Source organism: Propithecus coquereli, unplaced genomic scaffold, assembly GCF_000956105.1.
Source record: "Propithecus coquereli isolate 6110/MARCELLA unplaced genomic scaffold, Pcoq_1.0 Scaffold449, whole genome shotgun sequence".
Lineage (NCBI taxonomy): Eukaryota > Metazoa > Chordata > Mammalia > Primates > Indriidae > Propithecus > Propithecus coquereli.
In genome coordinates this window covers 1,740,800-1,763,451 of record NW_012150274.1, presented here as the reverse complement: position 1 = coordinate 1,763,451, position 22,652 = coordinate 1,740,800, and the positions used below count along the sequence as shown (strand labels likewise).

The 22,652-nt window shown below is 56.7% G+C and overlaps 1 protein-coding gene across 1 annotated transcript in view; it reads right to left on the bottom strand.

Moving 5' to 3' along the window:
• Nucleotides 1–22,652, bottom strand: part of CACNA1B (calcium channel, voltage-dependent, N type, alpha 1B subunit) — a 110,269-nt gene that overhangs the window by 30,367 nt on the left and 57,250 nt on the right. Inside the window, exons 12-18 of the mRNA XM_012654741.1 lie at nucleotides 16,069–16,172; nucleotides 14,582–14,800; nucleotides 13,387–13,502; nucleotides 12,729–12,785; nucleotides 11,874–11,996; nucleotides 5,404–5,613; nucleotides 1,827–1,939 (exon numbers count right to left, since the gene is read on the bottom strand). Of these exons, the coding sequence (XP_012510195.1) occupies nucleotides 1,827–1,939; nucleotides 5,404–5,613; nucleotides 11,874–11,996; nucleotides 12,729–12,785; nucleotides 13,387–13,502; nucleotides 14,582–14,800; nucleotides 16,069–16,172 (942 nt within the window). The remainder of the gene's footprint in view (nucleotides 1–1,826; nucleotides 1,940–5,403; nucleotides 5,614–11,873; nucleotides 11,997–12,728; nucleotides 12,786–13,386; nucleotides 13,503–14,581; nucleotides 14,801–16,068; nucleotides 16,173–22,652) is intronic.

Sequence of the window (22,652 nt, the reverse complement as noted above, 5' to 3'; positions counted from 1 at the left end):
ACGAAGCCAACGTGAAGAAACAGCAAGGTCTACAGACAAAACCACGGGCAGACTGTGACTTCCACATAACACGACGGAAAGACCCAAGGAGCTGCCTGAGAGTCACACGTCCAGGCCCTTCGAAGAGACTGAGGGTCAGCGAAGCAGCAAGTCCTCCAGGACACTGCAGGGTGCTGGCCCCGTCACCTCGACAGGGACACACGGAGAGGGGCTCACCCTGAGCTGTGGGTACAGCTGTTGTCTCAGGGAGTGAACCCCAAGAAGGGTCACAGCATCCATAAAACTTTTAACAGACTTACATGCAGAGACATCACCGGCTGACGAATCCAGACATGGAAAACAAGCAGACACAGGTCTTTGAATCCCCAAAACATTACTAAGAGGAAGCAGGCTGAGAAGCCCGTTCAGCTGAAAACTGCCTTTCAGGAAGAAGACAAGGGACTGAGAGGGCGGAACAAACAGCCCAGGGGGCTTCCTGGGCCATAAGAACAAGTCCCGGGATCTCCGACATCTGTCCAGCTGGACGTCACAATTGCCGTCTACGGCCATGCCACCCTGAACGCGCCCGATCCCGTCCGGTCTCAGAAGCTAAGCAGGGTCAGGCCTGGTCAGTGCTTGGATGGGAGAATCGCTACGGGCCAGCTGTGTTTCCCTCTCCCCTTTCTGAGGACCGTCTGCAGCAGTCACCCTGCGCCCGTCCCACCGCTGCACCTCGGTGTGGGAGGGGGCGACCCCGCTCTGCAGGTCGGGAGGCGCCGTGGGAGCTACACCCAGGTCGGTGTCTTCCCCGCCACCTACCAAAACCACAGACGTCCACGTCGCAGAGAGCACCCTGGGCTGCCACCGTCTGCACCTGCTCAGAGATCAGACGGCGTGGCATGGAGCAAAACCTCCAGCCCCGAGGTCAGGAAGCCTGACCCCGTGCAAACCAGAAGGGCAGCCCTGGGCCAATCACACAATGTCTCCAGTTATACAGTGAGAGCCGTCGTGAGGATTTAACAAAATCACGGACACAAACGCACTGCCAGCTGGAAGTGTGGTGCCGATGAGCCAAAAGGTTTAAGTTAAGCTGAATTTTCAAGCTGAAGCTTCACTTCTATGTAGACCAGGTCCCCTCCATTGCTACTGCAAACTCCGCAGAGCTCCGAGTCCGTCCTCAGGGTTGGCACGTGCACCTGTCACTCGGAGCCTCCAGCAGGTCAGAGCTCAGCCCAGGGCAGGTGCCAGCCGTGCCACATGCCAGGGCTCTGGGCTCAGCACCGCCCCGTCCTGCACTCTGGTCTCAACCCCCACATGAGCAACCTGCTGCAGAGGTGAGGGACTCAGACCAGGCTCACCACCCCCCACCCCCAGAACTGGAGCACCCCCCACGGCCGATCGTGCCCGCCCCAGAAGTGCCAATGCATGCGCCTGAGCCTGCCCAGGGCCAGACCCACAGGATGCTGCAGAACCAGGACCACGGACCCAGTACGCTCTGTCAGGGAAAGGCTGAGCCCTCCGTGGGGTAACAAGATCCCAGGCAGGGAGGGGGCTGCAGAGCCTTCAGCAGATCTTGAGCTTCTACAGACAGGACCAGAGGAAGGAAGGTGGACGTTCTGCACACAAAGAGTCGCTGCGGCTGGCACCCCCACCGGTCAGCCCAGCCAGGTCAGGCCCCCCTCTGCCAATACCTCGAGCCTGTCTTTATGCAGCTCCTGCCTCACGTGGGACACAGACCCCACCCCAGCCTGGGTACAGCGTACGAGGGGCTGCACGTGCTCTCGGCGAGGACACCGCTCAGACCTCCCGGCACCTGGCAGGCAGCCCTGGGGAGGCGTCTCACTCACCCCAAAGTCAAAGCAGTTGAAGGAGGACCGGAAGTAGCTTCTGGGCCCCAGACCATACATCTTCAGGGACATCTCTGTGAGGAAGAGACCCAGGAAGACAAACTCTGCAAAGTCTAAGAGAAGCCAGAGAAGAGGGGATTAACTTGAGGCCTCCTCCCACCCGGGACCCGGCCCAGACTGGAGGACACTGGGGCTCGGGGCGTCTCCAGGACTGAGCCTTCCAGCCTGGCCTGCAGCCCCCACACTCCGAAATCTCAGCCCAGGACGGGAATGACGGATTTGGAGGCACACGGAGAGACGCCTGCTCCAGCTTGGGAGATGGGGAGTGTCTGGTGCCCACGGCACACAGAGGAGGACAGGCTCGGCAGGAGGTGGGCTCCAAGCTGGGCTCAGCAGTGAGTTCTGGGGTGAAGGGGATGCCCCTCTCCCCACCCCCAGAGGCGGCCCCCATCCACCCTGAGGAGAAGCCGGGCTACAGCCTCCGGCTGGCCCTTCTGCCTGGCCCTCAGTGTCCACCCCGCCTCCGTCTGTCCACCGGGACTTCCCAGATGCCTGTCCTCAGGACCCCACCGCACCGGGTTTGATTTCGACTCTGGCTGTGTGTTTGGCCCACGCGACAGAGAACCGCTCTACCCCTTGAGCACCCAGATGGCACGACACACGCCAGGGGCTTGGTGACACCGCCCCCCCGTGCTGTCAGTGAGGCTCCTATGGGCACATCAGCGTCAGGGGGCTGCCTCGGCCCAGGAGTCCACCAACAGCCCTGCTCAGGCCCTCAGGCCACACTGGGGCTGGAAGGCTGTGCTGGGGATTCAAGGCACAGACACTACTGACCCGGCCCAAGCAGGAGGAGAAACAGGACGGAGTCAGAGCAAAAAAAAAAAAAAAAAGTGGTCACTCCAGAGGCTGCACGAGGCCACAGACAGCAGGAGAGGCAGCCAGGCTCAGCCACCGGCCGCACCAGGCATCCTAGACGTGAGTGAGGCCCCTGCCTTTGATCCTCCTCCCAGAGCGCTGAGCTAGAATCAGTCCTTACTTCACACGGAGGCCAAAGACACTGTGGCCTCTGGCCAGGGTAGCAGGGCCAGGAGGCAGCCCAGAAGCCAGCACAGAGCCCACGTAAAGAACGAGGCCACGAGGAGTCAGGGCGACCCTCTGAGAGTCCAGTCCCCAGGCAGACTCTATCGCAGCCTTCCCAGGCTCTCTGCTGGGACCTGGGGCCTTGAGGGACCACAGCTTCTAATGAAACAGATGCAGGAGGGGCCACACACCCCTCCCGCCCCAACACACCTGGAATCTGTCCTCACCCGCAGCCCCCCACTAGGGCCAGGCTGCACGGGCCATACGGCCTAATTCGGGGCGGGCTCCACAGCCCCCGTGGGCACCATGCAGACAGATCCCCCCACTGCCCAGCCACGGCCCAAGAACACGGAAGACCAGGCCCCTGGGAGCAAGTCACCCACAGCCAGCCTGGCCTCTGAGCCAGAAGGCACCAGGCACCCAAGCCAGGCGTGGGGGGGCGAGGAGGAGGCCACGTGGCCAGTGGCAGAGGCAGGGACACCCACAGACCCTCCCAGGCAGATCACTGGAGCAGGGCTCTGCACGAGAGCACAGCGTGCCGTGGGACAGTGGGTGGCCAGGTCTGCCTCAGGAGCTGCGCCAGGCCTTACTGGGGCTCCGCCTCACCATGCACACCCCAGCTGTGAAGGTCCCGGTGACGCACCGAGGGTGGTCGCTGGAGGAGAAGCTGCACAGCCGCAGAGCAGCCTCGGGACAGGCCCCCCGAGGAAGCCCTTGGTCTCTGGCTGGCATACCCTACCCTGGAGCCGGCCCGGCAGGGTAGAGCCCGGCACTGGGCAGAGGTGCTCGCACGCGGCAAACGCGCCAGCCATTTCCCCTGTGGCCAGTGGAGCTGGAATTCCAGGAAACTACAGAGAAGACCAAGCAGCAAGGGGCAGGTTCCCGGCACCACCAGCCTATTCTCCCCACGTCGGATGTGCCACGAGACCCCAGACCTAGCATCACCCCCCCAGCTCAGGAGCCCGGGTACCAAGCTTCTCCTGGGGCAGAATGGACCTGGCTGGCTGAGTCAAGAGGAAGCCCTGGGCCCCCACGTGCAGGGAAACCTCGGCGTGAGGACTCAAGCAAAACACTGAACTCAGTCCCAAGCAAAGTCCCAAGACAGCAAACTGTGGGCCCCTGGGCCCCTGAGTTAGGAGCAGAGCAGGCATTCGATGCACACGCTGCCCTTGAACTTCACCCCCTGGGAGCCTGAGCCGGGCGTCTGCCAGCAGCTCCCTGGGTCCTTCTGCTTCTCTTCACCCTCCCCCACCAGGCCAGGAAGAGGATTCGGTACAAAGTTCGGGAGACCGCAGCCTGGAATCCCACCCACGCTTTCCCGTGACCCGAGAGCCTTGTCTCTCCTGCTGCGGAGCAGAGTCTACAGCTCATGAGAACGGTCAGGCTCCCGGGCCGAGCAGACCAGGCGGTGGTCCCCAGAACGGGAGTGTGGCCGGCCCACTGGGGCCCCAAGGAGGCCACTGTCATGGCGGAACACACTGACGGCCAGGCCAGGACTGGGGCTAGGATGGTTTTCCTCTGGAGTCAGAAACGGCTCTCCTGAGGAGCTTCAGGCACACAGGGCCCTCAGGGGAGAGTGAGGCCCGGGGGGACATCCCAAAAAGGCCCTGTCCCCAGACCTGCGGCAGACACCGAGCAGGGTGAGTGCAGCTGACCCCGGGGGATGGGAAGGCTGCACTGAGCAGAGGACAGAAAACATCAGCGGGTTCTTAGTCTGTAATCCTCTCCGTGAGGCAAGAAACAGACCAAGACCACACTCCACATGGCTGCAGGGTCCTCCGATGTGGAGGGCCGGCCGTGGAACGGGGGCCCCACCACCCGTCGCCTTCCCCTTGGCCTGTCGTAGCCACAGCCGGGGCCAGGATGAGTTATGACTCCACCCCTGTCACCTGTCCTGAAGGCTCGGGGACACAGAGTCGCAAGTCAGCCCCAGTCATGGGGGTCAGGAATGCGCCCAAAGTCAACCAAAAATAAGAAAAATGAAAATAACCAGAGGAGTCCTGGGAAGGGGTTGGAAGCAGGGCTTTCTCCTCAGGGGCCCGGGGCAGGAGCAGCAGCCTCACCGCAGAGAGGAGCATGAGCTTTGTCCCTGGTCTGTGGGTCTGAAGCTCACAAAGGAGGACAAGGCCTGCCTGGCCTGGCCTCGTCACCCCACAAACTTCCTCCCCTGGGTGCCCAGGGCCCCTCATCCCACCGCACGTGACGCAGAGGAACAGAGGTCCAGCCAGGCCCAGGTGGGCTTCCTGGAACCCTGGCCCAGGGGCACGGGGCCTGGGCAGCCCAGGGGTGGTAAGGCCACCCTCAGGCCCTGGACACAGCCCAGATCCCCAACAGAGGCCCTTGGGGGCTGACCAGGTCCATGGGACGGCCTGGGCAATACAGGGGTCCCACTCGGGGTGCTCCCAGGGAGAAAGGGGCGTGGAGGGTTTCCAGGCTGCAGAGCAGACCTGGTTCGGGAAGTGTCGCCAGCGGGAGGGCCCGGCCCGCAGGTACCTACACAGCGCCGTGGTGAGCCGCTGTGGCTGGTTGTAGTGCACCATGGCCACGCACAGGGTGTTCAGGGCCACCACGCACAGCACCACCCAGTAGAAGCTCTGAGCCTTCACCATGCGCCGGATGAAGAACCGGAACATCTTCTCCTTCCTCCGGAAGTACGACGAGCTCTCTGTCTTCCCGCTCTTGAGGCTGGCACGGGCGAAAGGGGATCCTGGGGGAACAGGGGGCTCACTGAGGGTGTGGGAGCAGCGGGCCCCATGACACGCGCCCAGCCCTCCCGTGGACACACCCCTGAGGACATCTGCCTCCGCCCCAGACAGCCACAGACATTGTGCCGATTATCCCGTGACCCTCGCTTTACAGGTGAGGGAGCCAAAGTCCTTGGCGATCTCCACGGTTATCGGGCGCCAGATGGGGAGCTGGACGATCTGCGGTCACGGTCTCTGGTCCCAGCACCCCGGCCACCTTCCAAGAGCACAGTCCTGACACCCCCAGGCCCCTCTCCACAGGAACCCCAAGCTTTCTGCACCCCCAAGACATAAATCTGACTGAGTCAGTCCCTCCCCAAATCCCACCTCCATGGTTTGGCCCAGGAGCTCTGCAGCACCTGACCCCCCTCTCCTGCTGACTCGGGGTCCAACAACCACAGCCCGCCCGTTTCCACCTGTTTTTCATGCAGTTTCCTGGAGCACAGTGAGCGCGTGTGTCCGCGCGTGGCCTGTGGTTGCCGTCCTGCCCACAAAGTCCCGAACGCTCACTACCGGAACGTTCTCCTGCGCTGCTCTGATCCAACTCCTGCACCCTCCCCCGCCCACATCCAACCCGATGGCCTCTCGTTTCTGCACACACCTCGGCCCTTCGCGGCTTCCTAGGAGCGAAGCACCCCTCAGCGGGCTTCCTGCCCACAGCCAGCCCCTTCTTGGCCGTGAGTTCCAGCTCCAGCGTCCTCCACGGAGCCCTGCGCTGGGAGCTCCACTCCAAAGCGGGTCCTCGGCTCACCCTGACAGTAGTCACCTCCGCGCCACCACCTGTCACTATTTGCTCATTGACCTGCTCTGTGCCCACCTCCCAGAAAAGACCGTGAGCTCTGCGGGGACAGTGGCCATGCGTCTCTTTGACCACTGAGACCCTCACACTGAGAGGGGTTCAGTAAATGCCTGGTGAGTGAGTGAAGGGTCTCTGTGGGTGTTTAGGGTCCGTGTGTGTGTGTGTGTGTGCGTGCGTGTGTGTGTGTGTACAGGGCCTGGCTGCGTCTCTCCGCAGCAGGGCACTCGTGCCTGTGTAGGAGTTTCTCTGACTCGTGCACTGAGTCTGGCCGTGGTTGTCTGCCCTTGGACAGAGCGCGGCTGTGCCCAGCTCTGGGTCTCTTTGTGGGCTCTGAACTCCGGGGCTTGGGCGTGGAGTCCCTGGGTGAGGACACGGAGTATGTGTGAGCGTGCACACTACGTGCATGCTCTGTGTGTCTGCGCGTGGCCATGTGCGTGTGCACACCGGGCCCTCGGTACCACACTGGAGCATCAGGCTGGTGTCCGCCTGGATTCACGACAGCAAAGGCAGAGCCCTGAGGCCTCTGCAGGGGCGTGTCCACAAGCCGAGAGGCTGCACCAGACACACAGGGAGACGCTGTCACAGACAGCCCGGGGCCCAGAAGGAGTGGCCCAGAGGAGACCATCTGTCAGTCACGGATGTCCCTGCAGGGCCCTAATGGCAAATTCCTGGTGCCCTGGACACCATGCTCACTGACTGTCGATCACAGCCCTCCTGCTAAGCCTCACGATCCACGTCCAGACGCCAATTAGTCAGAGCAGACTCACTCGACAGGCCTCTCGGCCAGCCCTGCCGAAGCCTCGGCCAGGCACACTCCTCTCCTCAGAGGCAGCAGGGCGGATGGGGCGGGAGGTTACGCAGCCCGGATAACGCGGGGGCCCCACAGGGGGCAGAGCCACACGCTCAGAACCCCCCACACAGACGCGCACGGTCACTCAGAACTGCGGTCCACAACCCACGGGCCGTGGCCCGGTACCGTCTGTGGCGTGTTAGGAAACGGGCCGCACGTCACCACCTGTGCTCCGCGCCACACACCCCCAACGACACCTCCAGCCCGATCCACGGAAAAATCATCTTCCATGAACCCAGCCCCTGGGGCCACCGACCTGGAACATGGGAGTCGCACGCACGCCACACGAAACGATGTCGGGGACAGAGACCGAGGCGCAGGGCTAAAAACTCAGGTAAACATGATTGACAAGAACACAATGACAAAAAAGAGTTTAAAACTCAGGGGTGAGAAAGGCACCAGGCAACACAGCTGGAACCGAAAGCAGGGACGGCAACGCAAAGCAGAAGTCGTGCTCGGAGGCCAGACAGGTGGGACCGTCTGGGGGAGGCGTCGCGTGACGAAATCAAGCACGATTCACGAAGGAGACGTGACGTCACGAACTTTACATCCACCAAGCTACACAACAGCTAAACACACAAACACAACCTACGAGAAGCACAAGAGGAACTTCACAAAAAATAAAATGTCAGGGATGTTCAAAACATCACTTTTGGAACTGTACAAATTTAGTAGATGGAAAACAAAGAATTAGAAAATGTGATCAATAAACTTGATTTTAACAAATATACCTACAATCCGGTATTGCCAAAATATGGCACACTTACTTTTTTGTTATGTTAGTGAAGCTTTTTAAAATCAGTCGTGAACTTAGAATTTGAAAACTTTTAAATGTAGAGATTTATAAGCCACGTTTCCCATTGTTATCTGATAAAAACAGAAATAATGAAAAGATGATTGGAACATCTTTTTTTTTTTTTTTTTTAGACAGAGTCTCACTCTGTTGCCTGGGATAGAGTGCCGTGGCGTTAGCCTAGCTCACAGCAACCTCAAACTCCTGGGCTCAAGCTATCCTTCTGCCTCAGCCTCCCGAGTAGCTGGGACTACAGGCATGCGCCACCATGCCCGGCTAATTTTTTCTGTATGTATATTTTTAGTTGTCCAGATAATTCCTTTCTATTTTTACTAGAGATGGGGTCTTGCTCTTGCTCAGGCTGGTCTCGAACTTCTGACCTTGAGCGATCCACCCGCCTCGGCCTCCCAGAGTGTTATGACTACAGGCGTGAGCCACCGCGCCCGGCCAGGAACATCTTAACTGCTTACAAATGAGGACACACTCCCAGGCCAACCTCTGCCTCTAGAGGAGAGTAATTATCATCCAGAAACCGGCACGAAGGAAGACGTGACAGCAAAGCTTCACACAGACGGAAAAACACAGCCTAAGACGCCTTCACCATTAAAGTAGGAAAAACAAGAACAAGTCACATATTCTAAGAAAGTAGAAAAATAATAAAGTAAACCAAAATAATGTAGAAAGATAAACTTAATAAAGATAAGAATTGAAATAATAAAATTGAAATAAACAAAAAGTAGAAGAAAAAGAGATCTGAAATCTGGTCATTACTATCTACATTAACCCCAATATGAACCAAACTAAGAAAAAGAGAGGACGCAAAGGTGGACGTACCAGGAACCACACAGAGGAAAACGAACCCACATGCTCCGGGTCAGTCTCAGAGCCCTGAACATCGTATACAGCAAACGCTCTGCTTCGCGTCTCCAGCCTGCACACAGACGCCGGCACGTTAGACGGCTGCGTGGTGTCCCCACGTTCCCCGGCACACATCTCGAAATGAGCACGTCCCAGCCTGAACGTGGACGCCAGTCCCCACAAAACCGGCCCCTCCGCGGTCCTGTCCTCCCCGTCCGAGCTCCCTGTCCTTCCATTGCTCAGGCCACAACCTGTGCAGCTGTCCTTGGGGTCTCTCTCCCACCCACACCCAGCGGGTCAGCAAACCCCGTGGGCTTGTCTTCAAAACACATCAGAACCTGACACCTGCCGTCCTCTTTCCCGCTGCCTCCAGGTCTGAGCCACCACCCTCTGGATGTTCGCAGCAGCCTCCAAACCGGCCTCCCTGCTCCGCCCTCCGTTTCCCAGCTCAGTCTGTTGTCAGCAGCCCAGGGATCCAGAGGGGCCCTAACACGACAGAAGCCAGAGGGTGTCACCCCTCTGCAAACCACCCCCCTCCCGTCTGCCTGGAGTCCCTGCGGGCACCTCGCCCGCCACGACCCCCGATTCCCTCCTGCTGCCCAGCCACAGGGAGCAGCGAGCAGGCACCTCCTGCCCAGGGTCGCGGGACCTGCTGCCTGGAACGTTCCTGCCCCCAGGTGTCCCTCGGGCTGACTTCCTCACTCCGTCCTCTCTGCTCAGTGGCAGCCGACTTCCCGGGGCCTCCTACGACCACCCCGTGGGGACTGCAGCACCCCCAGAACCCCTGACCCTGCCTTCCCTACTCCTCCTCCTCAGCTCCTGGCTCCATCGACATGCTGCGTGTTTGCTTATCACCTCATTTCTTGTCTGATGCCCCCACCGGAACGCAAACTCCAGAAGATGAAGGGCCATGTTTTCATTTTGATCAATGTTGTAGCCCCAGTGCCTCAATCGTAAGAGAATACCACGCGCAGCTCTGCGGAAACTAATTTGAACGCCCAGAGAAAACACAAGATTTCCCAACAAAGTATAAATTACACAACTGGCCCAAGGTTTTTTTGTTTGTTTGTTTGTTTGTTTTTGGCTTTTTTGGACTATATAGATTCACAGTTTTATCTCACTTATAAAAAACAGATAATTCCAGTGTTATTTAAACAATGCCAAATCATAGAAGATTTTTTTATTGATACAGAGTCTCGCTCTGTTGCCCGGGCTAGAGTGCCGTGGCGTCAGCCCAGCTCACAGCAACCTCAGACTCCTGGGCTCAAGTGATCCTCCAGCCTCAGTCTCCCAGGAAGCTGGGACTACAGGTGTGAGCTACCTCGCCTGGACAGTCTCTTATTGCTGACAAAATAAATACAAAATAACTTACGAATAAATAAACCCAACATAAAAATGAATAGGATACATGAGGAGATACCAGTAGATTTAATGTTTAAATGGGAAACATTCAAAAGAGGGTCAAAATCACAAGGGGGTGAAATGAGGAAACCAGAGCCAATGAACTGTCCCCTCGCACTCGTCCAACCAGCCTCAAACTGGCAAAACCACAAGGAGCTGTGACGACTAAGCAGGACGGGGGCCAAGGTCTCCGCTACAGTTAACGGCAGGTGCGCCTGCCCGCGCAGCCTGCGCTGGGAGTCGCCCCAGAGACACAGGCGCTGGTCAGGAAGGACGCACGTGTGCAAGGATCCAGGGGCAGCATTTCTCACAGTGAGATTTAAAAAAAACTAGAAATAAATGAACAGCCACGGATAGGGCAGCTGACTAATTTACGGTGGATCCGTGGCGTGAACGGCACACAGCCATGGACAGCAGACTGGGGTTGGACTAACTCGTCAGTGGGCAGGGGTTTCCAAAGGTGCAGATGAGAAAAGCGTCCCCAAACTCTACATGCCCATATGTGCGCCCACGCCTGCGTGTGCCTGCGTGTGGTGTCTGAGATGAGCACGGAGAAACCAGAAAGGGCCTGTTCTCAGTTGTTAGCACGGTTCCCTGGCATTGGGTGGGGACAGAAACGGTAAAGTGTAAGAGAGAGAGAGTGTATACGTGTGTATGCATTGCATGTATGCGTGTGTATGCATGTATGTTGTGTATACATGTGTGCATTGCATGTATGCATGTGTATGCATGTATGTGTGTATACATGTGTATGCATTGCATGTGTGCGTGTGTATGCATTGCATGTATGCGACATGTGTGCATTGCATGTATGCATGTGTATGCATGTATGTGTGTATACATGTGCGTGCATTGCATGTATGCGTGTGTATGCATGTATGTTGTGTGTATACATGTGTATGCATGTGTGTGTGTACTGCTTTATTGAAGGGTTCTGTCCCATAAACACAACAGCATAATGGGAAACAGACCTGTGACTCTGGTCCACTCACAGACTGTTGCAGGGCAAGGAGTCCACACTGGACTCGACCCGGTAGCTTGAAATGAAAAACCACCGAGTGTCGGGACCTCCCCACACAGTTAAACGTGGGGACTCGGGCTGAGTGTTCCTCGGCGGCGGAATGCGCAGTTAGGCCGTTTGGGGTGGGAAAGCCCAGGCGTTCTGGTGCCAGAAGTCTGGTATGGGACAGAGAGGAAGGGACCCAGAGCGGCTCTGCAGAATAAGTTAATCAGAATTTCCTTTCCCTACTGGAGAAGCGGAGGAGGAAGAAGGGTCTCGGCAGCGGCAGCTCCAGGAGGCGGAAACAGGGGCTGGGGAGAGAGGCTTGGAAACCCCTGGTCCCGACAGAGTCAGCGACGCACGGCCCCGGCCACGGGCCGCGACTCGGGTTCCAGGTTACGCAAGTGAACGAGCAAGGTCTGGGCGAGAAGGAGCCCCCAGGCGCAGCCGGCCAGGAAGGGAGCCGGGCGCCGCTCCGCGTCTAGCCGCAAGGCGCGCAGGGCCGGAGGACCCGGGACTCACCGACGGCACAGAGGTCTGCGAACCGGTCCTCCCCCTCCTCCGCGTGGATCAGGTCGTTCCTGCTCTTCTTGGTGGCCGCTCTCTTCAGCACTGCTTCAGACAAAGGTGGGGGGGCTGCCTGAGCTGCACACGCAGGCGGCCCCCCTCAGGGCCGCAGGCGTCTTTCTGCTGAGCCTGGGGTTACCCTCCCCCAGCACCGGCAGCCTTCCCTGAACTTCCGCCCTGGGCCTGGAGCGCTGAGGCTGAGGCAGGATGGTTCCTGGCCCCCTTGGGGTGCGGAATTTTGAGGGAGGGTCCCGGCTTTCCCTTCCCTCCACAGTGAGGTCAGTGGGAGCCTGGCCACCAGGGAGACCAGGAAACGTCCATCTGGGGTGAAGCCAGGGCCGCAGACCTGCTCAGAGCCTCAGGTATGGACAGCTGAGACCGCGGCAGGTGCGGCTGTGCGCTCCGGCCCCGACCTGGTGGTGGGCGTGGAGAGAGGGCAACCCCGGCCCGCGGCAGGGCCCATGCTCACCACCAGTGCCCACGGCCGCAGAAGAGGGCCCCCAACCCCCACCCAGCGCCCAGGTCGTGCCAGGAGTCTCTCTGGGGACAGACACGGCTTGGCCTAGACCTGCAGCTTTAAAGTCAGCAGGAGCAGCACCGTTCAACAGAACTTTCCGTGACGATGATGCGTGCGTGTGTCGGGAAGCCCAGGGCCAGACTCCGTGGCCCAGGTCTGTGTTCGTGTGTGGGCGCGTGAGCGCCTGGCACCGCAGGGCGCACCCTGTGTGAACCCTGTCAGTTCGCACCCAGCCCACTGCCCACCCAGCGCCAGAGCTCTCCACGCAAGCAGCGCCTGCCAGGGCCACCTACCATCCAAGGGGGACTTCTCCTCCGCGTTCTTGTCCTCCTCTGCCAGCATGACTTCCTCTGCCAGGGGAACACAGCCTCAGGCCACAGCCCGCCTCTCCCCGTCCCCTCCAGGCTCACCCCAGTAATGCACCGGGGTGAAGGCACATCTCCCGGGAAGACCTGCCTTCTCCGCTCTCACGCTCCCCCAGGCCAGCGGGGCTCAGAGCTGAGCTTCTGCTCAGTGCCCGTAAGAGGGCGCGGCCGCCGGGATCCCCCCACACGTCACCGCCCCTGTGCACAGCTGTCCCCCAGGCGCGCTCAGCACTGAGGGGTCACCTGTGAATTGCAGGAGGCAGGAGCGGGTGCCCCGCCTGGAGGGGAGGGTGCTGGCCCGGGGCTGAGGGTCGGGGCAGGAGTCCAGAAAGTCCAGGCTCCACCGAGCCCAGAGTCAGGGCACGAAAGGGCAGGCACTTGGGTGTGACAGGGAGAGACCAGCGTCGGGCCGAGTCCTCAGCTGAGGAGGCCACCGTCTCTGAGCCAGGACCCCGGGTGAGCCGTCGAGAGACGCCTCCTCCCCGCACAGCCCTGCAGATTCCACCCCACAGCCGGGGAGCCCAGCGGGCCGCAGAGCGGACAGAGGGCAGGCCAGGCGCACGGGGGCTGCTCCCCTGGCTCTCACCAGCCTTGAAGATCCACTCCAGGTACCCGTTGAGCTCCCGCTCGATCTGCTGCTGCCGGCGGAGCTTCAGGAAAGCGCGGCGGTTCTCCACCCGCTCTCGTTCCTTGGCGAACTCTCTGTGCCGTGCCAGGAAAGCAAGCAGGTGGAGTGAGTGTGAGCACACCTGCAGGCAGGTGTGCAGCCCGCAGAGATAACAGGGGCCAGAACAGACTGGGACAGGAGATGCAGGCTGCAGGCTGCCGCCCGGGGAGCCCTGTCTCCCAGCCTCTTCCAGCCTGAGCACCTGGAGGACCCTGGGGCTCCCTGCTCACCCAGAGAGCCCACGTGGACAGCCAGGCAGACCCGCCCTCCTCAGACTCCTTGGTAGTTAGGGACAGAGCCTGGGTCCCCAGCGGGGGGTTCCGGGGGCAGGGACACCGCCACAGCCCCCGCCTAGAGCAGGCCTAAGCATGCACCCCCGTGCTGAGCCCGGTAATCTGCGACCAATCTCTGGAGGACACTTCCTTTGCTTCCTCTGTGGGTTCAGACACAAAGCCATTGCTGGCAGGAGGAGGGACAGACGGCAGCAAAGGAAAAAGGGACGACCGGGTCAGAGCAGGCCAGAAGCAAAAGGAAAGTACTGCAGAGCCCATGTGGCCTCCGCGGCCCACGGGGAGCAGGAGGGACCTTCGTGCTCTCTGATCTCCAACAGCCCAGCCCCTCCTGTGCAGAAACGCTTGCCCTGCAGCGCAGCTCTCACCCACCCGGCCCAGCCTTTTGGGAAACCATTCCCTCCTTCTCTCTCTCCCTCCGTCCCTCCCTCTCCCTCCCCTTCCCCTTCACACACATAAAACCAGCGTCCGGGCTTGCCGAGTGGACGTGACAGGCCCGACTCCTGGCGCACAGCCGCAGTGGGAAGGAGAGCTTGGTTCCCACCAGGACCAACCCTGAGCCCACAGCCAGCGCCCACCAGGGCCTGGGCCGCTGCAGGCCAGGCGACGAGAGGACACAGCTCCTGCCCAGGCCCACCCCTCTACAGGAAGGCAGGTCCACTGTGGCCTCCCCGTCTGACCCAGGTCCCCTGGCCACGCCCTGAGAGCAGGACAGCCTGGGGGCGGCAGAGGGCCGTGAGGGCGCTGCCTGAGCCCATCCGAGAGCTCTCAGCAGAAACTCACAGGGGCAGCCTGGTCCCCACCGGAGAGCAGCTATCTCTCACACGGTGGCCATCAGCGTCCCTGAGCTGCCGTCCCCACTGGGTGGGGGGGCCCCAGGAACAGCCGCCAGCTCTGCTTCTCTGGGGCCCAGGAACGGAGACGGACGGGGCTGTGCCAGCTCCCGCAGGCGGTCAGGCGGCTGCTCACCGCGCAGCACCCGGGGTGCAGCCACGTGGGCTGTGCTGGCCGCGGCTTCAGTGGCCTTCACGGGGCCTGGACGCCTGGACGAGGCTCGGCCAGGCTGACCAGGGATTCATCCCACACCTCCCTTCCCGAGAGGCCAGGACGCTCACGGGCTCCGGGCTCCAGCCCACCTCCCCACGCGTAGTGTCTCCCGCACGGAGCTCATGCCCCTCCCCAGCCTGGACGCCGCGAGTCCCCTGCCAGTCCCTGCGCCCTCTGCCCACCTCACCCTCTGGCCCCAGCCCCAAGAGTCCCTGTGGCACACACGCCACACACGCCCACCGAGCCTCCCCCCTAGCGTCCTCTGCCTGGAAGGGCCTCCTCCTCCCTCAGCCTGGCTCCTTCCCAGGCCTCCCCCAGGGGCCTTCTCTGAGCCGCAGGCCTCCCCCAGCTTCCCCAGCAGACCGGGAGCTTACGTCCACCCCTGTGCTGGGGGCTTAGCCGGTCCCTGTGCAGGCGTAGCGTCTAAGACATGCCAGTGACAATCGGATCCCACACAGGAGAGGGCCGAGGCTGAGAACACACCCCAGCCGGGGCACACGGCCTGTCTCTGCTGTGGGCACGACTCTGGGGTCCCCCGGGCTCTATCCTCAGCCCTCCTCAGGAGCCCTGGGCCTGAGCAGGAATCTTCAGGGAGGCAGAATGGGGACTTTCTCCTTCAGGGAGGTGGGGCACAGAGGCAGGCCAGGCCTGACACCCCCACCCCATCCCTGTCATGGCTTCCTCAGCCCCGGCTGTGCCCAGGCACACGGCACCTCCTCAGCTCCCAGCCCCAGTGCAGGACAGGCGGGTGCCGCGTGCCCATGGGCCAGCCGGCCACATTCCAACCCAGGCAGGGGTCAGGAGTCACTGTTCCCCAGGAGGCCCCAGCACTGCACCCTCCCCCACCCTCCCCTGGAGCAGCTTGGCATAAAGGGGTGCCCCGAGCTGGGGCGGGCACCCCAGTGGTCACTGCAGCCGAGACCCGAGGGGCTCATTCTTCACTGCGGGAACAGGGGGCTCTGTGGCCATGGAAGCCGCCCAGAAACCCCGTCCCAGCCAAACCTCCCACCTACCCAGCTGACATGCGCAGCAGCCTCTCCCCACGGCAGAAGCCAGGCAGAGGCCAAGGGAAGGTCAAGGAAGGGGCCGTGACGGTGGCACAAAGGGCCACCAGAGCCCAGGACTCCAGAAGCAGCCAACGCAGAGGGTGCTCCCCAGCCAGGCCTGGCTCACTGCCCACCTCACGCGCACCCCGTGCAACTGCACGGCCCGTCCCTCAGCTGAGAACACGGGGCGCCTGCAAGAGCCCCACGCAGCCTCTTACCCCGAGAGCACGCCCAGCACCAGGTTGAGCATGAAGAAGGAGCCGATGATGATGAGGGGTATGAAGTAGAGCCAGTTCCAGGTGTTGCCGGCTGCGTCGTTTGTCTGGAAGCAAGGAGAAGGCGTGAGGAGGACGCGCAGATGAGACGCACGGCCCTGGCCCGCGTCGGGCCGCCTGCCCCGAACGAATACCTGGCAGGGCCGTGCAGTGGGGAAGCCAGTCGGGCGTCCGGGCGTGGGAGTCGAGGCAGGGCCAGAGGTCAGACCCGCCCCGCCCGGCAGAGCTCTCTCGGCTGCAGCTCCCAGAGCAGCAGGGACACTGAGCCCCCCCGGACACTGCCCGGCAAGGCCCGAGGAGCCCAGGCCGCTCGGACGCCCCGAGCACTGCAGGCCCGACTTCTGCCTGGGCACCTCCCCGGGAGAACACTCACAGCACCCCCAACCCCCGCCCCCGGCTGGGGGACATCCCTGAGCAACTCCAGAGACGTTTCCTCCTGAATGAAAGCCCGCACGTCCCGAAGTCCTCCTCCAACCTTCTGTGTGCAGCAGCCCCCACAACCGAGACCACAGTGGGCAAGTTCCCGGAGGACAGACCTCGCCACATGCCTGGCCCACGACAGAGCCCGGCACTCAGGCGCGATCTGAATCCGAAAGGAAAGGAGGTCCATCTTCCCCGATCTTTCGCTTCTTACAGCACGGCCCACAGAGGGGTAATCTCCTCTGGGTCCCATCTAATTCCAGAGCTGTTCTGTTTTCACGGGTTCCCAGTAGGCTGGGCTAACAGGATGGAGAACCTCTTTCTCCACGCAGGTGTCCTGCTAGAGGCGAACCGGGAGGGAGAGGGGTGCAGAGGTGGGCAGCCCTGGCCCTTCACTCCTCGCTTCAGGGGCAGGTGACAACTCGTGGCAAGGCCCAGGCAAGACAGGCGGGAGGACAGCCTGGGCACTGCCCTGCAGCCGGGCCGACCTCCAGGGGCTGCTGTCGGTGCTCTGGCCCGCTGCCATCTGCCAGCCTCGGCAGAATTTGCAGACTCAACTCCTGGAAAGTCCTGGGTCCCTGGATGTACTGAAGCCTGTGGCTTCTGACCCGTGGACACTGACTCCAGGCTGGCCACCGAGATGCCTGGACCCTACCTCAGAACTGACATTCAGAATCCCAGCTCTACCTGAAGTTCTTGTTCCCTGACCACGTGCAACTCAGACCTGGGAACTACACAGCCACCAAAGCCACCAACCTCCCTGCAAGCTCACCCTCCAAGCCTGCCCTCCTTCCGAGGAAAAGGAGAGCTGATGCCGCTGCGACCGCAGCCACTGCCCTACTCAGAACTCGGCTCCTGCAATCCTCCCTCCACGACGCACCACCCCCATCAGTAGCTAAGCCACTCCAGCCACTCTCGTTTTAAAAAACAAAAATGAAAGAAACCGGGACTTGTACTTCTGGGAAGATGGAGTAGACACACCCTTCCCTACCCCTCCCACTAAGTGCAAATAATACTCTGAACATTATACACAAAGCAAACACGAGAAGACTCTGAAAGGTGGAGAAAAGAAGGCAGACCAGCTAGGACCTAGGAATAGGTGAGTTCCCTGGGTTTTCTTTTTGCCTCGTATATCCCAAACTTGGAGCTGAAGAAGCCTGCAGCTTGGAAATGACCACAGGGCACAGATAAAAATGCACCAACAGAAGCCAGCCCTCTATGACCAAAGGGTCAGGAAAGGGCAGCCTAGCAAGACAGAAAACTTTTAGACAATAACTACACTGCTCCAGCCAAACATCGCAGAAAGAACTGTGGTTGCACCTCCATCCTTTCCAGCAAAGACCAGCAGGGAGCCTAGACTTCCCCCTCCCAGACTGTAATGGGAGGCCAGGGGTCAGGGCTGGGGTGGGGAGTCCAGTGGTCACTGCGGCCAGGACTCCAGGGGAACACCCTTTATTCTGCACTGCAGTGACTGGGGCCTCTCTCATCCACCCCAAACTGGGGTGCTCTCAGAGAAGGCCAAGTAGGGAGTGGGACTTTCCTCCTCAGCAAGTAGTAAACGAGCCCCCCCAACCCCGCCCACCTCTGTGGTATTAGGGAAGACCACCGGGATGCCTAGACTCCCACTCCCACACGCAGTGATGAGGCACCCCAGCCCCACCCTGCCCGGGTGCTGTCAGAAGGGCTGAGGGGACAGTCAGGGTTTCGCCACCATCCAGCAGTAACGAGGCCGCCCCCATACACAGTGTGCAGAAACCACGTGCAGAGCAAGAACGAGGCACACCTAACCCTCCCAGCCAGGAAAGCATCCTCGAGGTGCAGCAGGGGCTAGAGCCGCCAGCCCGCCCGTCAGTGAGGAGAAGGCCCCAGCTCGTGCCAACGGAGTGGGGACCCCAGACTGCATACTCACCCCAGCCAGACAGCAACCCCCCTTCCCCTGACAGAGGTGCGAGACGCAGCCGGCTACAACAGAGAGTTTAAAATAAGATCCAGGTGTCATGACTCAATACCAGAAATTTCCAGTTTTCAACTGAAACTCACTCACCATACCAAGAACTAGGGAGAGCACGAACTGAATGAGGAAAGATCGTTTGCAGATGCTCTGAGGGCCAATTTTATGTGTCAACTTGACTGGGCCACAGGGTGCCCAGATATTTGGTCAAACATTATTCCGCATGTTTCTGCAAGGGTGTTTGGGACACAGTTAATACTTTAATCCATAGAGCACAGCAGGTTGCATCATGAGGGCGGGCCTCACTCACTCGGCTGAAGACCAGCCTGGCCTGGGTGTCCAGCACATTGCCTTTGGACCTCGTCCCCACCAGCTGCCTCCCAGCGGCCGCACCACCGGCCCTCCCGCGTGCAGCCGGCTCTCGAGCCTGCTGGCCTCAGCTATGGGTTTGGACTTGCAACCTCCGTAGCACGAGCCATTCCTTGTGCTGAATCTCTGTGCACACCCCACACGCACACCCTGTGGGTTCTGTTTCTCTGAAGGACAATGAGTGACGCAGAGGCCAACACTGAGATGATAGGATGACAGAAGTACATAAAGATTTTAAAGCGGCGTCGTAAAAATCCATCAAGAGCAATTATGAACACACTTGAAACACATGAAAAAACAGAAAGTCTCAACAAAGAAATAGTCCCAGCAAATAAACAGAAGATATAACAAAGAACCAAACAGGAAATTTAGAACTAAAAAATACAGTAATCAAAATAAAAATCTCAATGGAAGGGCACAACAATAGAATGAAGGGGGCATGGAAAAGAATCAGCGAGCAATAAAAGAGAACAGAAAACAATAGAAATTACCAAATCTAATACACACAGAGAAAAAACAAAAAAAAAACAGAGCCTCAAAAACCTGTGGGACGATAACCAATGACCTAACACTCGTGCCATCACCAGAACACAGGGCAAGGAGGATGAGGCTGGAAAGTATTTAAAGAAAATTTCCCAAATTTAACAAGTGACACAGACTTACAGATTCAAGAAGCTGAGCAAACCCTACACGGGAGAACCCAAAGTACCCACAGTATGACAATGAGATGGTCAAACTCCTGAAAACTAAAGACAAAGAAAAAAATCTCGAAAGCAGCGAGAGAAAAATGATATCTACAGGGAGAAAACAATTCAAAAACTCGCTGCAGAAACCATGGAGGCCAGAGGAAGTGGCATCATATTTTCCAGGTGCCGAAAGAAAAGCACTGTCACCCACACGTACACCCATCAAAAATAACCTTTGGAAAATCAAGACATTCTTGGGATGAACTAGGAAACCAGAAGCATTTGTTACCAGCAGAACTCGCCTAGAAAAGTGGCTACTGAAAGTTCTCTGAACAGCAAGGAAATGACGAAAAAAGGAATCGCACCACTCTCAGGTACACACCCAAGGGAAATGAAAACACAGTCCGTGTGAAAACTTGCACACGAATGTTCGTGGCGGCATTATTCATAAATTTAAAAGTGAAAACAATCCAAATGTTCATGAACTGATGAAATATAAACAAAATATGCTAGACACACACAATGGAATCACATTTGACAATAAAAGCAATGAAATACGATACTTATTACAACACAGATATAAAAACACAAAAGGCCACCTATTGTATGATTCCTTTTATATGAAATGTCTGGATTATACAAACCAACAGAGACAGAAAGGTCAATGGTGGTTGGGGCTGGGGGCCTGGAGGATTGAGGACTGACTACTAGTGGATACAGAGTTAATGAAAATGTTCTAAAATTAGATAATGATGGTTGCCCAACTTTTTGGACATACAAAAAGACCCTGAACTGTACACTTTAAAATGGTGAATTTTATGGTATGTGAATTGTATCCCAACTAAAGTGTTATTTAAAATAAAATCCTTCCAAAAAGAAATCTCTAGGCCCAGACAGTTTCACAGAATTCTACCAAACATTTTTAAAAGACTTAACACATTTCTCTGCAATCTTTTCAAGAAAACAGAGGAGTAAATACTTCTCAATTCATTTTATGAAGCTTGTTTATTAACTTGATACCAAAACCAAAGACAGGACAAAAGAAATTTCAGACCAAAATACCTCATAAATACAGATGTAAGAATCCTCAATACAAATATTAACAAATAGAATTCAGCAACATACAAAAGGAATTATATACTGTGACCATGTAAGATTTATTACAGGAATGCAAGGCTGGTTCAGTATTCAAAAATCAATGTAATTCACCATGTTAACATATTAAAGAAGAAAAATCACGTCATCATATCAGTGCAAAAAAACATTTAACAAAATTCAACACTCATCCATGATAAAAAAAAAAAAAACTCTCAGAAAATTAGGAATAGAGTAGAACTGCCTCAACTTGATAGAGAGTAGTCTACCCCCACTTAAAAAGAAACCCTACAGCTAATGTTGTATTCAACAGTGAAAGACCAAATGCTTTTTCCCTAAGACTAGGAGAATGGCAAGTATGTCTGCTCTTACCATTCTTACTCAACACAGTGCTGACAGTTCTAGCTAGCATAGTCAGGCAGGTAAAGTAAATAAAAGGCATCCATACAGATCAAGACACACAGACCAACAGAAGAGAGCAGAAATAAACTCTTGCATATATGTCAGGTGATTTCCGACAAGGGTGCCAAAACTATTCGACAGGGAAAGGACGGTCTTTTCAGCAAATGGTGCTGGGAAAACTGGATCTACACATGCAAAAGAATGGATTTAGATCCTTACCTAACACCAAACATAAAAATTAACCCAAAATGGATCAAAGATCTGAATGTAATACCTAAAAAATAAAACTCTTAGAAGAAAACAGAGGTCAAAGCTTCACAACTTTGCATTTGGCAATGATTTCTTGAATATGACATCAAAGACACAGGCAACAAAAACAAAAAATACACAAACTACATCTTATGAAAACTTAGAAAGTTTGTGTATCAAAAGACACTATCAACAGAGTAAAAGGGTAACACACAGAATGGGAGAAAATATTTGCAAATCATATATCTAATAAGGATTAATACTCAGAATATATAGAAAACTCCTAAAACTCAACAACCAAAAATGCGCAAAGAACTTTAATAGACATTTCTTCAAAGAGATAAACAAATGGCCAATAAGCACATGAAAAGATGCTCACCATAACTAATCATCAGGGAAATGCAAATCAAAACTACAAGATACCACCTCACACACATTAGGACGGCTGCTATCAAAAGAACACAAAATAACAAGCATTGGTGAGAACGTAGAGAAATTGGTGGATTTCTCTTGTACATTGCTGGTGGGAATGTAAAATAGTACAGCTATTGTGGAAAACAGCATGCAGTTCCTCAAAACATTAAAAATAGAATTACCATAAGATCCAGCAATTCCACTTCTGGGTATGTACTCAAAAGAACGGAAAGTAAGATCTCAAAGAGATATTTGTACACCCATGTTATTCACAAGAGTTGAAACATGGAAGCAACCCAAGTATCCACTGACGAATGAGAAAAGCAAAATATGGTATATACGCGCAATGGAATACTATTCAGCCTTTAAAAGGAGGGGAATTGCACAATATGCTACAGCCTGGGTGAACCTTGAGGGCACCTAAGTGGAATAAGCCAGTCACAAATGCTGTGTGATTCCACGGATGTGAGGAACTTAGAGTAGTCAAAACCATGGAGACAGACAGTAGAAAGGTGGTTGCCAGGAGCTGAGGAAGAGGGGGACAGGGACTTAATATTAATGGGTATAGAGCTTCCATTTTACAAGATGAAAAATTACGGAGATGCACAGTGGTGATAGTCACACATTACGAATGTATTTAATACCACTGAACTATATACTTAAAAATGGTCAAGATGGTAAGTTTATGTTATTTGTATTTTACCACAATAAAAAAATGGGGTGGGGAAGGCATACAGATCAGAAAGAAGAAATGAACTGTTCCTGCTTGGAAATGATGTTTATCTACATAGAAAATCCCAAGGAGTCTACAAAAAATCTCCCAGAACTGATAAATGAGTTCAGCAAGGCTGCAGGATCCAAGATCAAAATACAAAAATCAATTGTATTCCCACATACTAGCAATGAACACATGGATACTGAAATTTAAAATACTGTACCAT